This window comes from Planococcus citri, chromosome 2 (assembly GCF_950023065.1).
Source record: "Planococcus citri chromosome 2, ihPlaCitr1.1, whole genome shotgun sequence".
Lineage (NCBI taxonomy): Eukaryota > Metazoa > Arthropoda > Insecta > Hemiptera > Pseudococcidae > Planococcus > Planococcus citri.
In genome coordinates, this window is record NC_088678.1 from 7,563,288 (window position 1) to 7,582,787 (window position 19,500).

Consider the following 19,500-nt stretch of genomic DNA (forward strand, 5'->3'; position numbering starts at 1 on the left):
AAATTAATTTCCAAAAAAAAACATCCGCTATTTTTTAAAATAAATTTTGGATTGAATTTTTTTCGATTTTTTTCCTTACTAATTCAGACAGTAAAAATGTATTTTATCGCAAAAAAGGGAATTTTTCTATCAAAAATAAGCTGGAATACTTTGAGTGGATCGCAATAAAAAAAGTCAGTAGATTTTCACAAAATTCAGCACAGACTTTAATTTTGAGATGAAAGTTACTCAGAAAAAAATTTAGCTCTAGAGGTGCCTCTGAAGTGGAGAAATGAGCCATCAGGGTCATTCCATGTCAACTCAACCAAAAAAAGGCGATTTTGAAAGCCATGTCTTTCGATTTCGCTCAATTTTTTCTTACAATATATACCCACCCAGCAAGTAAGAACCCCGAAATTAGTTTGGTCCCAGCTCCCTCACGGGGCGGGTGAGAGGGCTTCCATTATTTTCACATTGTCTCGAGATACTCAACTTCAGCAGCCTATTCCTCCAAAACTATGATATGTTGATCAAAACTGATTTCACAGTTCGAAAGGGCATTGCATTCAAAACTTTTTAAGCATTTTGAAATTTTCAAAAGTCGAAAGTTGAACTTTCAAATAGTAAGTTCAAATTTCAAAATGACGCTGTAAGTGGGAGCTACCATTTGAAATTTCTAAAAAATTTCCATAGATGAACCTTTTGATGCTTTTTCAGAATATTCAAGTTTCGAGATGGTAATCTCCTAATGGAGGGGGAGCCCCCCACCCCAATTTTGGGTGAAACTTTTAAAAGAGAATATAGGGCATGTGACATATCGAAGTGTATGTTTTTGGTAGCGATGAACACGAATATGACATCAGATTTTCAATAGGACCCCATCCACGGCCCCCAGCACCTCCCAAATGGGGTAAAAGTTCAAAATAGGTTTTTTTGTGCGACACGTCAAATAGTATATTTTTGGTGACGCTGAACACGAATATGACGTCAGATTTATGATAGGACCCATGCACGGCCCCAAGCACCTCCCCAATGGGGGTAACCCCTCCTCAAAATGGATACATTCGTGTGACACATGAAATAGTATGTTTTCGACATCGCTGAACACGAATATAGCCATAGTTTTTTATATAGACCTCACCCATGGCCCCCAGAACCTCCCCCAATAGATGAAGGTCTAAAAAAATTGTTGGAGGCCGTAGATGGGGTCCAATCAAAAATCTGACATCATATTCGTGTTCAGAGTCACCAAAAACATTCCATGTGTCGCACGGACAAAACACTTTTTTGAACTTTTACTCCCTTTGGGAAGGTGCTGGGAGCCGTAGATGGGGTCCTATCGAAAATCTGATGTCATATTCGTGTTCAGCGTCACCAAAAACATAGAATTCGATATGTCACATGCCCTAGATTCTCTTTCGAAAGTTTCGCCCAAAATTTGGGGTGGGGGTGCTCCCCCTCCATTAAGAGATCCCATCTCGAAACTTGAATATTTTGAAAAAACATCAAAAGGTACATCTATGGAAATTTTTTCAAAATTTCAAATGGTACCTCCCACTTTCAGCGCCATTTTAAAATTTGAACTTTCTATTTGAAAGTTCAACTTTCGACTTTTGAAAATTTCAAAATACTTAAAAAGTTTTGAATGCAATGCCCTTTTGAACTGTGAAATCAGTTTTGATCAACGTATCATAGTTTTGGAGGAATGGGCTGCTGAAGTTGAGTACCTCGAGACAATGTGAAAATAATGGAAGCCCCCTCCCAACCCGCCCCCTGAGGGGGCTGGGACCAAACTAATTGCGAGGTTCTTACTTACTGGGTGGGTATATATTGTAAAAAAATTTGAGCGAATTCAAAAGACATGGCTCAAAAACGTTGGTTGAGTTGACATGGAATGACCCCTCAAAGAGTTGGCATTTTTGAAAAGTAGTAGTTTTTTCGCTCTTGTCGCTACCCTACCTGTTTTGAGGGAAACGACCCAGTCTCACATGAAAGTATTTGAGATTCTGCTTCGATCTACACTACGTATTTCCGTCAAAACCCAAGATCACTTTTAAAGTTCTACTGAGCGGTTGAAAATTTGCAAATATCGTTCATTTTTAGATGAATTCGCCTTTTTGAAAATTTTTTCTTCGCAAACATTTCGCATCAAATTAGCCAAAATATTGAAAGATATCGTTTCTGAACCTAGAGAAATTTTCCAAAAACACGTTCACGAGATCACTACCGACAAGAGCGAAAAACCACCATATTTTCGAAAATTCTCCCTCTCTACGGACCCTTTCTCCCCTCCCGAGGCACTTCCGAAGCTGAAATTTTTTCCGACTGATTAAGAAATAATAAAACATAATTACCAACGATGGAAAAAATTGAGATAAAATGATCTGGTACCTTTAAAACATCGAATGGCCACCCATAATAATCACCTAAGGCATTTTCAACTGAGCTTTTCAGATGTAGAGTAAAAAAAAAAATACATGTATTTTGTAATATTCCACTGGTAATTTACAAGGTCGCAACTAGTAGAGCGTGTACTTCGCGAAATAAATATTTGGTAAGATACTCATACGCACAATTTTCAATTGCGTGATCATTAGGTACCTATAGATACATACCCTACTAGATGATAAGCAGGTATGTTTTTGCATATTTTTTTCAAGTATGGTACAGTATTTTTTGTCAACTTTTTTCAAAACAATGTATAGCTATCGAAACATAGTCGATTACATGGAAAGTGGCTCCATTTAATACATAGAATGCCAGTCTCGATACGATCGCGACAGGTTGTACGAGATCTATACCTACAATCTACATCCTTCAAAACCTGTAATTAAAAGATAACTTCATTCGTAATAAATAGGAGTATGATGTTTTGCATTATTTTTATTGCTTTTTATCACGATTTTCGAAGCGATTCTTAACTGGACTAAAAGTACATATAATTTCTGCACAGATAATGAATACTTACTCTCTTAAAATTAATGAGGTTTTAAATACTGTTAAAAAAAATTTAGCGAGTGGTTTTTACCGCCAATTTGTTTTGTGTGATACAATGTTACACAATTTTGGCACTCACACGCCTATCTTATGTTGATTAGTAAGATGAAAGAAAAAAAAATTGTCTGGAGTTTGAATGGGAATTTTTTGCTTGTTGTTTATGATTTTTATTTCGGCGGCAAATTGCATACTAGACCTTCATTTACGTACAAAGTAAGTGTTTACTCGAGAATCAAATGATCAATCAAAGAGTTAATATGCTTTTTTTTAATATTTTGAAAAAAAATTCGGTCAAATTTTCAATTTAAAAATTTTTTTGAAATAAAATAAAATACGTACGACAGCAAACAAACATTTTTACGTTATAATAGAGTAGATAAGATTCTTACGTAATGTGTAAAATTTTGTAGAATTTTTTCCTCAAATTTTGGGAGTCTTGGGTCTCTACCTATGAACAAATTTTTTCACGTACCACGGAACATGAATGTTTCATCTGATTATACGAGATTTGGAACCTTTATCTACCTACCAAAAATTACCAGTAATTTATGTAGCTTTAGCAAAAAAGTCACTGTAATTTACCAAAAAATTACCAGTAGTTTACCAGAAAATTACCAGTAATTTACCAGAAAATTACCAGTAATTTACCAGAAAATTACCAGTAATTTACCAGAGAATTGTCAGTAATTTACCAGAGAATTGCCAGTAATTTACCAGAGAATTGCCAGTAATTTACTAGAAAATTACCAGTAATTTACCAGAAAATTACCAGTAATTTACCAGAAATTTAACAGTAATTTACCAGAAATTTAACAGTAATTTACCAGAAAATTACCAGTAATTTACCAGAGAATTGCCAGTAATTTACCAGAGAATTGCCAGTAATTTACCAGAAAATTACCAGTAATTTACCAGAGAATTGCTAGTAATTTACCAACAAATTACCAGTGATTTACCAGAAAATTACCAGCATTATACCAAAAAATTACCAACTTTTTGACCATTATTACCAATTTTAAATAAATGAAAATATTGACAAAAACTTTTTTTTTTTAAGGGATTCCTATCTTAACATTACGTGAGTGGGGCAAGTGTTTTGATAAAAATACATAAATATTACATAGACTATCCATTTTTTTGGTTTTGTAAATCGGCGGTAATTACCAAAAAATTGGCACCACTGCGTTCCAAAATATTTCCTTAGTTTCAGAAATGACACCTTGTTCTGTATTGGATCATCTCGAAATTGCAATAAAAGAGCATAAAGCCTGTAGTATAGATACCATCTAGTCTACCTATATAGGATTCCTATAGGTAAAGAAAAACGACACTAGAGCTCGTTAGTTGATTCTGGTAAAATTTAATTGAATCCTCATACGTCAGAATCCAGATCAACTAACTTTTGAATTTCCGTTGTAATGATATAACGTACGTTTATGCGTTCCTATTTTTTCATTTATTAATATTGAATTTTATAATGTGTAAAATGAATTTTGTGATCATTGTAAAGTGAAGCATTTATTACAATCAGGGCTTCAAACCCGTACCCGTACCCGTACCCGAATACCCGAATACCCGAACGAAAATCCAACAATTTCTGTACCCGAACCCGTACCCGTACCCGAAAAATGAAATGAGGAATACCCGAACCTGTACCCGTACCCGATAGAGACTATTTTGAACCCAAATACCCGATAGATCGGGTACAGTTCGGGTATTTCACCTAAAATACCCGAACCCGTACCTGTACCCGAACGTTTAAAATTTTCATACCTGTACCCGATACCCGTACCCGATCCTCCGAGAAATAAATCTGTACCCGTACCCGATACCCGTACCCGAAAACGTTCGGGTTTGAAGCCCTGATTACAATGATTTAGTTGAATTGACTTTTAATTATTTGAATTACCGCGAAGTGTTGTGGTGGAGTATTCTTTATCTCGAGATGTGTATCATGATGGCAGCTTAAAGCCTAGCACCGAGGTGCCAATGGTATACGATATGTAGTGAGAACCCCTAAACCCTTCTTTAGGTACGATATGCATTTATTTATATGCGACATGATTTACCTATTTGTATAAAATGAGATAGTCTAATTTAGGACTTTAAATATTTATTTAGCTCGATATGGTTTAATTACAAATCTCAAGTAGGTTTACCTACTTTCTAAATTTAACTTGATATATCTCGATCATGAGATTCTTAGACCCCTAATTTGGAACTACACGAGAGTTGTAATAAATCATACGTTGTGTGATTTACTTTGACATTCTAAATTACTTACGAGTTGAACTCGTACCTTCTTAGTTTTACCTACAAAATTCTTTTTATTTTAAAATGTAGAAGATATTTTTATTTAGATGAAATTTGATATCTATAGTCGTATATGTGTGGTCTTGAAGGTTTCCTCATTTCCTATTCGTTTCCTATTTCCCTAGTCTCTGCCTTTTTCATCTACCTATCTTCTATATTCAATTTACCTACTTCTTACATTCACTCATTTTCCTATATCTCCGAAACCATATTCCTTGTCCCAAAAATTTATCCAATTTTTTATTCCTAAAAGACACCACAAGCCTGCCTTTTCTTTCAAGTCCTCCCTCCGGCCCTCCCCTTCCTCCTACTCCCTCCAAAAAAAAACCGCACATGTAAAACGGAAACAACACTAAATTGGTCCCAATTCTGGACGAAAATCGACGTTTTTCCACACTTAGGTAAGTATGTAGGTACTTCCAATGTCTTTTTTTTCAAGTCGGTGTATTTCGAACACAACAACAATAAAATTAATAATGCACTTATTCCTTTATTCTTAAGATATATACTGAATTTACAGTAAATGATGCTTTTTCGTCAAGGATTTGGCAAAATGCTCGACATGTTATCTAATCATTCGAGCAAATTGACTTTAAAATTTTTCACGACATAATCTTCCGCTTGCAGAAAGATAACAGTGAAAAAACAGTGGGGTAATCGTATCTACGTATGTACTTTTCACAAATTGGTATAACTAGTTACTAACTTGGGTTTCAAATGGTGGTGATGACCAAAAAATGACCTATTCGTGCGCTTGAACCCATAAAAATGAACTTTAAAATCTCACTTGTTTGTATTTCACTGCTGATCATCGCAAAATATGCTAACGGTGAGTAATTTTTTTTACGTAATTGTTTAATTGTGTCCATCTTGTTACCTACATTATTCGAATTTTTTTCCATAGCAAGTGGATCCAGTAAAGATGGAGACCTACTTTCTCCGATAAATATCGATACATCTCGAGTTACTCCAAGTTTTGATCTACTGAAAATATCATTAGACGTACCCAGAACTCTATCTTCCGATGGCATAGCAATAAATACAGGAAAAGAAAGTGATTCACAAAACATATCGTATCACGTCGTCTGTCAAAGAGTGCTCAAAATCACTATACCAAACTTGTTCTACTTTTTCAGTCAGATTTCCTCTGACAAAAAAACAAGAAATGGGCTCACAACAAATAACACTTGACAATATTACATATACACTAGCTGACCGACATATACTAATAAACCAAAATGGATCGCAGAAAAATCGTAGCGGACACACCATCAATGGCAAAGGGTAAGTCCACAGAACCTATAAAACTGGACTATGCAGACCTTAAAATATTTTTTATCGATGCAACTGTCCCGAAAAGATATCCCATCGAAGCAACCAATATATTCGCCAACATTGATGAATACAAGAGTTTGTAAGAAGCCAAGAAAGAGAAACACCCCAATGGTATATTAGCTCTCTCGCAACCAGTCGATGTAATAGTAAGTGTAGGACAATGTTTTTCAAGTCACCCAGTTTTCTCACCATATGTAAGTAGGTAAGTATCTACCAGCATCTAAAAATTATTCTCTCACACAGGACATTCCGAATCCTACTTTCATACCATTTGGTATATTCTTGCGTTCAGGCAATCTAAAAACACCCAACTCTGCTGCAACGATTTCCACCCTATTTTCATTTATTTGGTTCGACTCTCTTGTCAAGAACCGTGCGTATTACATTTATACAGGATCTTTATACGATCCGGAAACCAAAACGCAAATACTTGAAGTGACGAACATTGTACCTCAACCGCCTTATAGCTCTATTTCTTATCAACAAGTAAGAATGTTTGAGAATTTTATTTGGGAATCTCGAAGAGCACTTGGGATATGATTTTGTAATCAACTTTTATGGCAGTTCACAGCTTTTAGAAATGTTTTGGATACAGATGACAATCCATTGAGTACCATAGCTCCATTAAATCCTGTCAAAGGCAGAGAAATCAAAGCAGTGAGAGGACTCTTCATTGAACTACGTCCCGTTTACGTCACTCTTTTTGCTCCGTGAGCAATCAGCAGCCGTATTGAAATTTGAGGGTAATTTGGTACATAAGTATTTTGATGAAATCATCATCTTCACTATTACCATGTTTATAATTATTATTATCAATATTAAGAAAATAACTTTTTCCAAAAAATGTCGATTTTTTTTCAAATTTTTAAATCTTGAAACATTCTCACAAAGGAGGTAGGTGGTATTTCAACTGGCAGAAAAATTAATGATTCGAATGATGGTTTTATCCAATTTATGAATAGATTTCTTTTCAACTCTTTTTGAACTTTTTGGTCTAATCTTCAAAAAAATATTCACCAAAGCTATTACACCTGGATCTTTTGAGGAACCATGAGAAAAAGTTGATCGAAGAGTTTGTTCAAGAAAGAGTGAATTCGAGCCCAGCTCTCGTGATTTTGATCTGGAAAAAAACCTCTTCGCACAATCCTGAATAAAACCCGAAAATGGAAGGTAGGTACTTACCTACTTAAATATTGAGTTTTCTAAAATAGGTTACAAATGGCTGATGTGTGCTATAGGTTATTGGAGGGTCTTCAAAAATGAAAATTTCACCAGAACTTTATAGGTTTCTAGGATTTCCAATTTTCCCAAAAATTAGGAATATGTATAGTATCTCAAAATTTTACAAGGTTCCAAAATTTCTTTTTTTTTCGTTTGGCAATCCCATTTTAATAAAAAACACATTTCTGAGACATGTTCCTATGATTTTAAAGTCGATGACTCATCTGGAGGGGAAATTATCAAAAATAGTAGGAAATCATCTGAACATATTTTTAGAAGAAATAAATTAGCGTACTTACTTGAATTAGATTCGATGATATGGCAGTTTCAATTTATATTTTGTAAATACCTCCCTCCTAAAGGGGAATAAAATTTTCAAAAAATTCTCGTGGATAGACTCATGAAGTCTCTATACATATGTATTTCTGGTGGATTCAACATTTTTTTTATTAATAACTCGTTGAAGTAAGTATGATTTCCCCCTCCCCCACCCCAAAAAAACGTTTTTTCAGTAATTGTGGGCAATGAACATTGATACCTTATTGAATTATTTTTTGACCAAAATCTTTTCAGAGTAAATGTAAAAAAATGTTTGATAAAAATTTCAAAAACCCTAAAATAGAAGAATTTTACCATTTTTACTTGCAAATGCCCTTTTAAATACTTTTGCAAATTCTAAATGTGCGATAAGTGCGAGCCAAATTCTGGGAATCCAAAACTGATTTGATCATGGTTTCACCCCAAACTTGGAATTGAGAGTGTACATCCATGGTTTTTCTTTTAGTTCAAAAAACACACAGAAAACCAACAAAAAAAATAAGAATTGGCCTCCATTTTTTTCTCAGAGATTTCCATCTCAAGATAAAGTTTTCCAGTGAATTTGGGTAAAATTTTCTTACACCCCCCCCCCCAATGAATCACCCGAAAGTATCTACACAGATACCTAGATTTGAATGTCACAAAATTAAATTAGGTACCTACATTTTCAGTGCTATGGAATATAAACTAATAAGTTGATACTTTAAATGATATGCCATCGCTACAAAGTGTACGAAAACCTCGAAACGTTATCTAATCAATAGCCAATTAGCAAGTTGTGTTTCCAAAATTTTCACGACATAACAATCGCTCGAAGTCGGTAATAAAATTACCAGGAAAAAAATGAAATAAAAAAGTATAGTCGAGTAAGCGCAGCTATTTTTCAAAAAACAGAAAATTTTTAATACTTGCTTACCTATCTACTCGTACTTATGATGTATTCGTGTGTATAACTCAGAACAGGTTAAAGTGAACATGAATTTCAAAATCTCACTTATTTATATTACACTACTGATCATCGCAAAATGTACCAAAGGTGAGTATACTTTTTACATAAATTGCTAAATTGTGTCCATCTTGTTACATTATTTGAACTTTTTTCCTTAGCAAGTAGATCCAGTAAATCTGGAGGTCTACTTTCTCCGATAAATATCGATACATCTCGAGTTACTCGTAGTTTTCATCCACTGAAAATATCAATAGACGTTCCTAGAATTATTTTTTCCTCTGGCATGGCAATAAATACAGGAAAAGAAAGTGATTCACAAAACTTATCGTATCACGTCGTTTGTCGAAGAATATTCAAAGTCTCTTTACCAAATTTGTTATATTTTTTCAGTCAGATTTCCTCTGACAAAAAAACAAGAAATGGGCTCACAACAAATAACACTTGACAATATTACATATACACTAGCTGACCGATATTTACTAATAAACCAAGACGGATCGCACAAAAATCGTAGCGGACATGCCATCAATGGTAAAGGGTGAGTCCACAGAGCCTATACCACTGAACTATGTTCAGCTTAAAATAATTTTTAACGATGAAACTGTCTCGAAAAGATATCCCATCGAAGGAGTCAATATATTCGCCAACATAGATCAATACGGGAGTTTGAAAGAAGCCAAGAAACACCCTAATGGCTTACTAGTTCTCTCGCTACCAGTCGATGTAATAGTAAGTGTAGGCTAATGTTTTCAAGTCACCCATTTCTTCATGGTAAGTATCTACCAGCATCTAAAAACTATTCTTTCATACAGGATATTCCGAATCCAACTTTTATACAATTTGGTATATTGTTGCGTTCAGGTAAACTGAAAGCACCCAACTCTACTGCAAAATTTTCTACTCTACTTGCATTTAGTTTGTTCGACTCTCTCATCAAGAACCGTGCTTATTACACTTATACAGGATCCTTATACGATCCGGAGACAAAAACGCAAATAACCGAGGTGCCCCAAATTGTACCTAAACCGCCTTATGGCTCTATTTCTTACGAACAAGTAAGTATGTTTGAAAATTTTATTAAGGAATCTCAAACAGCACTTGGGGTACGATTTTACATATAATTATTTAACTTCTATGGCAGTTCGCAGCTTTTGAGTATGTTTTGGATACAGATAGCAATCCATTGAATACCATAGCTCCATTAAATCCTGTCAAAGGCAGAGAAATCGAAGCAGTGAAAGGACTCTACGTTGAACTACGTCCCTTCGACGTGACTATTTTTCTTCCGTGAACAGCCAGCAACCCTATTGAAATTTAAGGCTAATTTGAATATACCATTAGGTACTATTTTGATTATTATTATGGCAAATAAAACGCTGAAATTTAAGAAAAAAGATTGACATTTTTTCACATTTTTAAGAGCTTTTAAAACTCGAAAGAATTCATCTGGATGATGACTTTATCCAAATGATCCATTCTTTTTCACCTCTCTTTGAACTTTTGGGTCCAATTTTCAAAATAATATTCACCTAGCAACGCCATTGCACCTGGAGCTTTTGAAGCACCATAAGAAAAAACTGATCGATGTCGAAAATAAATGCATAGTTTTTCCAAGAAAGACTAAATTCGAAATAAACTCTCTTAATTTTGAACTAAAAAAATCTCTTGGCTCAATTCTGAACAAAACTAGGTACAGGTAGGTACCTAAATCAAAACAGTACACAAAAATTTACAAAATGCTGCTGTTCTTCATAGGTTTGAGGATTTAAAAAAAAATGTAAATTTCCCAAAGATTTCATAGGTTTCAAGGATTTCCTATTTTCCCAAAAAATTTCAAATATCTCAATATTTTGGAAGGTTCCATTTTTTTTTTTGGAAACGCCATTTTACAAAGAACGTATATTATTTTGACAGTTTTTTTCTCAAAATTTTGAAGTAGACCTATCTGAAGGAAAAATCTCCAACAATTTCCAAAAATGGTGATCATCTGAAAACATAATACTTCAGAAGAAATTAAATTAGTGTACCTATACCTATTACCTACCACCTGAATCAGATTCGATGATATGACAATTTCAAATTTTCTTTTAAACAAACTATCTCCATTACAAATTGCACAAAAAACTCGAAATGTTATCTAATCATTAGCCAATTAGGAACTTGTATTTCAAAAAAATTTCACGTCACAACAAACGCTTGAAGTAGGGAGATAAGATTACCAGGAAAAAAAGGAAATAGAAAAATAGTAGAGTAAGCGCAACTATATACGAGTATGTATTTTTCAAAAAACACATTTTAAATACCTGCATATAGATATGTACTTATCTATGTACTTGGTTCTTAAATGACAGTTATGATTAAATGATCTATTCGTGTGTAACGTAAAACAGGTAAAAATGAAATTCTGTAAAATTTCACATATTTATATTACAATACTGATCATCGCAAAATGTACCAGTGGTGAGTAGGTATACTTTTTACATATTAGGTATACCTGCCTAAATTGTTAAATTGTGTCTATCTTGAACACTATTTGGATTTTTTTTGACAGGGAGGAGATCCAGTAAAGCTGTGGGCCTGCTTTCTCCAATAAATATCGATACATCTCGAGTTACTCCTAGTTTCAAACCACTGAAAATATCAATAGACGTTCCCAGAACTTTTTTTTCCTCTGGCATAGCAATAAATACAGGAAAAGAAAGTGATTCTCAAAACTTATCGTATCGCGTTGTTTGTCGATGAATACTCAAAATCACGTTTACCAAAATTGATCTATTTTTTCAGTCAGAGCTCCTCTGACAAAAAGACAAGAAATGAGAACACCACAGATAACAATTGGCAATATTACATATGTACAAGCTGACCGACATTTACTAATAAACCAAGATGGATCGCACAGAAATCGTAGCGGACACACCATCAATGGTAAAGGGTAAGTCCATAGAGCCTACAGAACTGAACTAAGTACAGCTTAAAATCTATCTTAACGACCCAACTGTCTCGAAAAGATACCCCATCGAAGGAGTCAATGTATTCGCCAACATCGATAAATATGGGAGTTTGGAAGAAGCCAAGAAACACCCCAATGGCATATTAGTTCTCTCGCTACCAGTCGATGTAATAGAAAGTGTAAGTAATGTTTTTCAAGTCACCCAATTTTTACTATCTACCAGCATCTAAAAAGTATTGGTTCTCTCTTATACAGGACATTCCGAATCCAACATTTATCCCGTTTGGTATATTGTTGCGTTTGGGCGAACTAAAAGAACCCGACTCTGCTGTAAAATATTCTTCCCTACTTGCATATAGTATGTACGACTCTCTCATTAAGAACCATGCGTATTACACTTACACCGGATCTTTATACGATCCGCAGACAAAAACGCAAATACCAGAAGTCACGCAAATTGTACCTCAACCGCCTTATGGCATTATTTCTTATAAACAAGTAAGTACTTACATATGTTGTAAGAATTTTATTTGGGAATATCAAGGAGCACATGTGAAATGATTTTGTAATCAACTTCTATGGCAGTTTGCAGCTTTTAAAAATGTTTTGAATAATAATGGCATTCCATTGAGTACCATAGCTCCGTTATATCCTGTCAAAGGCAGAGAAATCAAAGCAGTAAAAGGACTCTTCCTGGAAATACGTCCCTTTTACGTGACTCTTTTTGTTCCGTGAGCAGTCTGCAAGAAGCTGAAAAGTTTTAGACTGTTCTGGTTATTTTGATGAAATCATTATATCATCAGTTCATCACTATCACTACCTTTATAGTTACCTACTTACCTATCATTATTATTACTTATCATCAAAAAATTATAATGCATACCTACATATTTTAAAAAATGAATAAATAAATAAATAAATACCTAAACAAACAAACAAACAAACAAATAAATAAATAAATAAATAAAAACTCATGATATCCATCAAAACTTCAAAAGTACTTTTGAAAAGCAAAATTACTGCCAACCAAAGAAAAAAAACTTACGTTCAAAAAACCAAAAAGAATTGTCAACAAAAATCTGTTTAGTAATTTTAATGAAAAAATTTTGTTGGTCAAAACCACCAAAAATATCTCGCCTTTTATCTAAACTGCCTATTAGAAAATCTTGTTTTTTTTTGTCAAAAAAATTCATTTTTTCATCAAAACTGCCCAAATGTGTGTTTAAAAACTCTCTGGTGAAATTTTTAATCCTTCAAATTACTCCTATCTCCTCATGACGTTGTCCAGAAAACAAAAATAGCACAACTTCTACAATGATCTATAAGAAGTGATGAGCTGCTTGAAAAACAACAATGTTGTGTTTTTTGATGGGAGAATTCAATGCCAAAGTCCGGAACAATCATGGCAGCCAAATTGTGGGGAGGTACGCACTTGGAGAGCAGAACAAAAGAGTTGGTGTACTTGTATAGTTCACAACCTACTTGGTTCAAACAGCATGAAAGAAGATTATACATGTGGGTCATGGTCAGTCATAGAGATTGAGTCAGAAACCAGATAGACTACATACTTGTAAAAGAAATATTCAAGAACACAGTGAAGAACTGTCATGCATATCCTGGTGTTGACCGTAACTCTGACCACAAGCTATTGGCTGCAAAATGCCAGATAGTCTTGCAGAGCCTGAAGAAGAGCACAGAATTATACCAACAACTTGACATCACAAAAATCAAAACACATGCAAAGGAAATTCTGAGAAGACCTAGAAAAACAAAAGGAAGACAAGTTGGAAGAAGAACAAGGTATTGAAGAAAAGTGGCAAGATACTGCATTTGATGGAAGAATGAAGAAAAGCAACAAACAAACGAACAAACTCATGAACACACGAATGCACAATTGCACAACTGCACAACTGCACGACTGCACAAATGCTCGATTGCACTAACACATGATTGCAAAACTGCATGATTGCATGACTGCATGATTACACGACTGCATGATTGCATGACTGAATGATTGCACAACTGCACGATTGCACGACTGCATTATTGCATGACTGCAAAACTGCTTGACTGCATGACTGCACAATTGCACGACTGCATGATTGCACGATTGCATGACTGCACGATTGCATGACTTCACAATTGCACAACTGCACAATTGCACGACTGCACAATTGCACGACTGCACAATTGCACGACTGCACAATTGCACGACTGCACAATTGCACGACTGCATGATTGCACAACTGCATGATTGCACGGCTGCACAATTGCACAACTGCACGATTGCACGGCTGCACAATTGCACAACTGCACGATTGCACAATTGCACAACTGCACGATTGCACAACTGCACAACTGCACGATTGCACAACTGCACAATTGCACAACTGCACGATTGCAAAACTGCATGATTGCACAACTGCACGATGCACAACTGCATGATTGCACAACTGCCCGCATTATTGCATGACTGCAAAACTGCTTGACTGCATGACTGCACAATTGCACAACTGCATGATTGCACGATTGCATGACTGCACGATTGCATGACTTCACAATTGCACAACTGCACAATTGCACGACTGCACAATTGCATGACTGCACAATTGCACGACTGCACAATTGCACAACTGCATGATTGCACGGCTGCACAATTGCACAACTGCACGATTGCACAACTGCATGATTGCACAACTGCATGATTGCACAACTGCACAATTGCACAATAGGGTGGTTCATGTAACATTTTTTTTGAAATCTTAAGGTCTTACCTCCTAATTTTGTTTCTTTTGATGAAAAAATGTCACCATAAAAATTTTGTTGAAAAATAATAATATTTAGAGGTCGCGCAGGAGCGTTGAATGTTGAGAGCTAAGAGCGCGCGCAAGCACAATACTTCCCACGACGGTGCCGTGGGAAATGCAACGAAACTCGACGGGGTCGATTCTACTCAACTGTACTGAGAGTGGCATCCCCACTACAACTTATTAAATTATACCAATTTTTTGGGGGGTTTTAAAACAACTATTCCAAAGTATTGATTATAATTTTTCGGCTGTAGAATTTATTTGAACCCAAATTATGGAACTTCGAAATCAAAAAATTCCATTTTTACTAAGTAATACATAGCTCTTAAATTGATATGTAGGTAGGCCTAGTTGATAAAACATCAACTTGTAGTGTTGAATCTAATAAAATATTCATATTTCAACGTAAATTTATCCCATAAATTTTTTCCCTTTGGTTTCCAAGTTGGATATGAATAGAATAATACATACAACCTCAAATTCATACTTGTACTTTTTTCTTTACTTTTCAAATCTTTTGTATGTATTTTCACCTTCAGTGATCTTCGGAATTGAAAAATATTGTCATTGACTCATCATTAATAACATCTTAAAAAGCCCACTAAGGACTAGACTTACTTATCATACATTGTAGAGGGGATAACGTGTTGACATTTGCTTCGATCCAACGAGGGGACGCAACGCTGCGATCCCCGGCGCGCAACCGTGGGAAGTTTTTGCTCATCGCGCTCATACCTTTTCAACATTCAATTCTCATGCGCGACCTCTAAATATTATTTTTTTGACCTGAAATTTTTTGTCAAGTGTTTTCAGACCAAATGGAACACTTCTAGGGGGTAAGCTCAAAAAATTAAAACATAAAATTTTTTCTATTGTTTTTTGAACCACCCTATTGCACAACTGCACGATTGCAAAACTGCATGATTGCACAACTGCACGATTGCTTGACTGCATGATTGCATCAACTGCCCGATTGCATGATCACACAATTTCACTATCGCACAAACGAGCAATCACACAAACTAGCGTTTCAAAAAGGAGTAGGAGTGTTGCCAAGTCAAACTGCTTACTCCTCTATTTTCCCCCAATTTCCTGACTAATTACATCAAAATGTTGCTGTTATTCACATATTTTTAATTCTTTTATTTGTTTATTTTACTGTTTTTCTCATTAGTTATTGCCAAAGATGTTATTTTATCAATTGTTGATATACTTTTACCATCTTACTGTCTTACACCTTTCCTTCATGGATATAATCAAACACTCAATATCTGTTGAATCATAATTCCTGAAAAATAATGACAAATGATGAAATGTGATAGGAGAAAGGAGTTGAGTATGAGTTGATTAAGAGTGTGTTGACAGTTCCTTCAGAGTAAGGAGTGAGTATAATGAGAAAATTTCAAAACTAGGAGTGGAGAATGGAGTGTGCAGTATGATGAATATGCTTGGAGTAAAAAGCACTCCTCTGGAGTGCTGATACCAGCACTCTTGCAACACTGATTGTGCCATATTTTTGTGTATTTACCTATTTTACATTTCATGTCTTTCACCATGTTTTGCTATGATTTTCTATTTTACCTATTGAGGTAAAATACCTATTGAGGTAAAATTTCAGCAAAAACGCCTGTTGTTCGCACTATGATCTTGAAAAACTATTATTGAAAGTCAAGAAATTTTGTGAGGTTGGAGCGTTATAATTCCATATTTTTATTCCCGTTCGGTTCGGGTTTCGCTCCTGTAATTTTTTTGTAATTTGCTCCAAGTTCCATTCTGCTCTGCAAAAAAGTTCGTTCCAGTTTGGTTCCGCTCCGCCACCCTGGCTATCGAATAAACAAACTAAAAATATACCTTAAAAGATATATTTCACCTACACAAATTGCACAAATCGCTCGAAATGTTATCTAATCATTACAATAGCCTACCAGCAGCTTGTATGTATTTTGAAAAATTCTACGTCATAAGCACCGCTTGAACGTAGATAACAATAAAAGTAAAATGAAATAAAAAAGTAGTGAAGTAATCGCAGCTGTTTTTCAAAAAAAAAAAAAAACAAACAAAATTTTAAATACGTACACATTTAGTACTTACCTACTTGTGTTTTTGAACGGCAGTTATATGATTAAATTACCTATTCGTGCAAAACAAGGAACTAGAAAAAATGAATTTCAAAATTTCGTTTATTTATATTACACTGCTGATCATCGCAAAATGTACCAACGGTGAGTAGACTTTTCATGTACATAAATTGCCCCATTTGTACCCATCTTGTTACCTACAATACCTACATAATATGATTTTTTTTCAATAGCTAGTAGATCCAGTAAATCTATGGGCCAGCTTTCTCCAATAAATATCGATACAGCTCAAGTTACTCCAACTTCAAATCTACTGAAAGTATCATTAGACATTTCTAACACGCTCATTTCCTCTGCCATTGTAAACAATACAGGAAAAGAAAGTGATTCGCAAAACTTAACTCACCACTTCACATCTGTTGAAAAATAGGTACTCAAAATCTCATCACCATAACTTGTTTTCTTTCAGTCAGTTTTCCTCTGCCAAAAAACCAAGAAATGTTCGTACCACGATTCACATATGGCGATGTTACTTATACCTTAGCTGGACGATATTTACTAATAAATCAAAATGGATCGCAGAAAAATCGTAGTGGACATACCATCGATGGTAAAAGGTGGGTAAGTCAAGTCAAGTCGATAGCACTGAACTATGCCAATTGCAAAGCTTGAATTCTGTCTCACTTGTACAACTGTCCCGAAAAGATATCCCATCGAAGGAGTCAATATATACGCCAACATTGATAAATACGGAAGTTTGAAAGAAGCTAAGAAACACCCTGGTAGCATATTGGTTCTCTCACAACCAGTCGATGTAACAGTAAGTATAGCGCTTCTCAAAACATTATACGAGTACGCTTTTTTCACCATGGACATCCGTATCTAAAAAATTATCTTTCGAAACAGGATATTCCAAATCCAACTTTCAATCCATTTGGAAAACTCTTGCGTACTGGTAAACTAAAAAACCCCAACTCTGCTGCATCGATTTCCACCCTATTTTCATTTGATTGGTACGACTCCCTGGTCAAGAACCGCGCATATTTCATTTATACAGGATCTTTGTACGATCCGGAGACAAAAACTCAAACACCCGATGTAACTCAAATTGTAACTCAGCCACCTTATAGCTCCATTTCTTATGAACAAGTGAGTAATTTGAGAGTTTATTCGAGAAACTCGAGGGTAAGCATGATTCTCATTAGGTAACTCTTATCACAGTTTACAGATTTTAAAAACGTTTTGGATACGGAAGGTAATCCTTTGAATACCATAGCTCCATTAAATCCTGCTAAAGGCAGAGAAATTAAAGCAGCAAGAGGATTCTCTCTTGAAATTCGGCCACTTCACTTGACGGTTCCTCTTCCATGAGCAGCCAGCAACATATTAAATTGGGGCTCTACTCGACTTACATTCTGATGAAAATACGGGTATTTATAGGTAGGTACATAGGTAACTGATCATCAAGTCATCAACCAATATCAACATCACCATCACGAGAAACAAATAGGACAACATTTTCACCTGGATTCGAGAAGAACTAAAATTTAAAAAAAAAAACTGATTTCTTTATTAAATTGTGCATCCTTAGGTGCTGTAAAATTTCATCACTTGTACCTATCTATTTTTCTCTTCTCAATATTATTTTACAGAACCCTGAAAAGAAAAATTCGACTTTTTGATGCGGCATTTCATTTCTTTTTTTCAATTTCCCTATAGAAAAAATTTGTATTTTGAAATAGATACCATTGGACTTCAAAATACACATGATCCAAATTAATTTTTTCGTTATTTTCATAATTTACTTATTTTTGAAATTTAATTCTGAAAAAGTAATTTATCAAATTTTTTCATAGATGTTTTCCTTCTCAAATTGCAAAATAAAATTTTATCCATTTTTCATAATAGTTGTGCTTTTATTTTCCACAAAATTTTCATTTGATCCAAAATGGAAATTTTTTTCAAATTCAGAAAAATAAAATTTCTTATTACAATAACGTTGTCGTGATACTTAATGCATGTAAAAATTTCTCCGTGTTACTGTTGTGAGGTGTCGAAATGCTATACTTATTCAAGTCCAGAAAATTGAAATATTTCAATAAACATCCTCATACGATCACTTTTGTAAAGACATTAACGGAACTAATGGCTTAGTGAATAAGATCAATAATAAACACCTAGGAAGAAATAACTAGCAGGGTGCCAATGTAAAGACCTTAGAACCTGATGTAAAGTATATATGCCTGGATAGCTTTAGCCGAATACCATTAATCTGATCAATGCTTACATGAATCCGTCTATGATCTGTCCGAGGACCTATCATAGGGGTGTATTAGCCTATTCTTAGGGGTAGAAGTACCTACTATTTTGCCTATCTACATTTATTATGCGCCTAGATAAACACAATAATAAGACTACAACACCTATGATTAGACACTCCGTGCATTTGATGTAATTGTAATACACACCTTATAATTACGCCACAAATAATAGATATAATTAATTATTTGTATCTTAATAATAACAGGTAAATAAATTCATATTGACATA

The 19,500-nt window shown here is 34.7% G+C and overlaps 3 protein-coding genes and 1 long non-coding RNA gene across 6 annotated transcripts; all 4 read left to right on the forward strand.

Moving 5' to 3' along the window:
• Nucleotides 1-5,999: 5,999 nt before the first annotated feature.
• On the forward strand, nt 6,000-7,373 carry LOC135838222 (uncharacterized). Of its 2 annotated transcripts, XR_010557341.1 has the most exons (6): nt 6,000-6,118; nt 6,194-6,343; nt 6,426-6,573; nt 6,650-6,770; nt 6,868-7,110; nt 7,189-7,373. It is a non-coding gene; the product is annotated as an uncharacterized LOC135838222 (long non-coding RNA). The 2 variants fall into 2 exon arrangements; XR_010557340.1 differs by having other exon boundaries at nt 6,194-6,573.
• Nucleotides 7,374-9,084: 1,711 nt separating this feature from the next.
• Nucleotides 9,085-10,446, forward strand: LOC135834413 (carbonic anhydrase 7-like). Its single transcript, XM_065348278.1, has 6 exons — nt 9,085-9,199; nt 9,271-9,420; nt 9,503-9,650; nt 9,727-9,841; nt 9,925-10,167; nt 10,254-10,446. The coding sequence occupies exons 1-6, from the start codon at nt 9,139-9,141 to the stop codon at nt 10,401-10,403; spliced, it is 867 nt and encodes a 288-aa protein (XP_065204350.1). The 5' UTR covers nt 9,085-9,138; the 3' UTR covers nt 10,404-10,446.
• Nucleotides 10,447-11,392: 946 nt separating this feature from the next.
• On the forward strand, nt 11,393-13,343 carry LOC135834412 (uncharacterized). Its single transcript, XM_065348277.1, has 6 exons — nt 11,393-11,572; nt 11,664-11,813; nt 11,897-12,044; nt 12,121-12,241; nt 12,318-12,560; nt 12,648-13,343. The coding sequence occupies exons 1-6, from the start codon at nt 11,509-11,511 to the stop codon at nt 12,795-12,797; spliced, it is 876 nt and encodes a 291-aa protein (XP_065204349.1). The 5' UTR covers nt 11,393-11,508; the 3' UTR covers nt 12,798-13,343.
• A 3,593-nt stretch (nt 13,344-16,936) lies between these two features.
• On the forward strand, nt 16,937-19,500 carry LOC135834415 (uncharacterized). Of its 2 annotated transcripts, none has more exons than XM_065348281.1 (6): nt 16,937-17,094; nt 17,184-17,333; nt 17,420-17,567; nt 17,656-17,770; nt 17,857-18,099; nt 18,156-19,500. In XM_065348281.1, the coding sequence occupies exons 1-6, from the start codon at nt 17,034-17,036 to the stop codon at nt 18,183-18,185; spliced, it is 747 nt and encodes a 248-aa protein (XP_065204353.1). In that variant the 5' UTR covers nt 16,937-17,033; the 3' UTR covers nt 18,186-19,500. The 2 variants fall into 2 exon arrangements, with proteins under 2 accessions (XP_065204353.1, XP_065204352.1); XM_065348280.1 differs by having other exon boundaries at nt 18,172-19,500.

Coding starts and splice junctions, on each gene's coding strand:
- LOC135834413 (XM_065348278.1), top strand. CDS start 9,139: ATGAATTTCAAAATCTCACTTATTTATATTACACTACTGATCATCGCA. Junction 9,421..9,502: donor AATAAATACAGGAAAAGAAA/GTGATTCACAAA, acceptor ATATTTTTTCAG/TCAGATTTCCTCTGACAAAA. Junction 9,842..9,924: donor CGCTACCAGTCGATGTAATA/GTAAGTGTAGGC, acceptor TCTTTCATACAG/GATATTCCGAATCCAACTTT.
- LOC135834412 (XM_065348277.1), top strand. CDS start 11,509: ATGAAATTCTGTAAAATTTCACATATTTATATTACAATACTGATCATC. Junction 11,573..11,663: donor CATCGCAAAATGTACCAGTG/GTGAGTAGGTAT, acceptor TTTTTTTGACAG/GGAGGAGATCCAGTAAAGCT. Junction 12,045..12,120: donor CACACCATCAATGGTAAAGG/GTAAGTCCATAG, acceptor TGTCTCGAAAAG/ATACCCCATCGAAGGAGTCA.
- LOC135834415 (XM_065348280.1), top strand. CDS start 17,034: ATGAATTTCAAAATTTCGTTTATTTATATTACACTGCTGATCATCGCA. Junction 17,334..17,419: donor AAACAATACAGGAAAAGAAA/GTGATTCGCAAA, acceptor GTTTTCTTTCAG/TCAGTTTTCCTCTGCCAAAA. Junction 18,100..18,171: donor GCTCCATTTCTTATGAACAA/GTGAGTAATTTG, acceptor CTCTTATCACAG/TTTACAGATTTTAAAAACGT.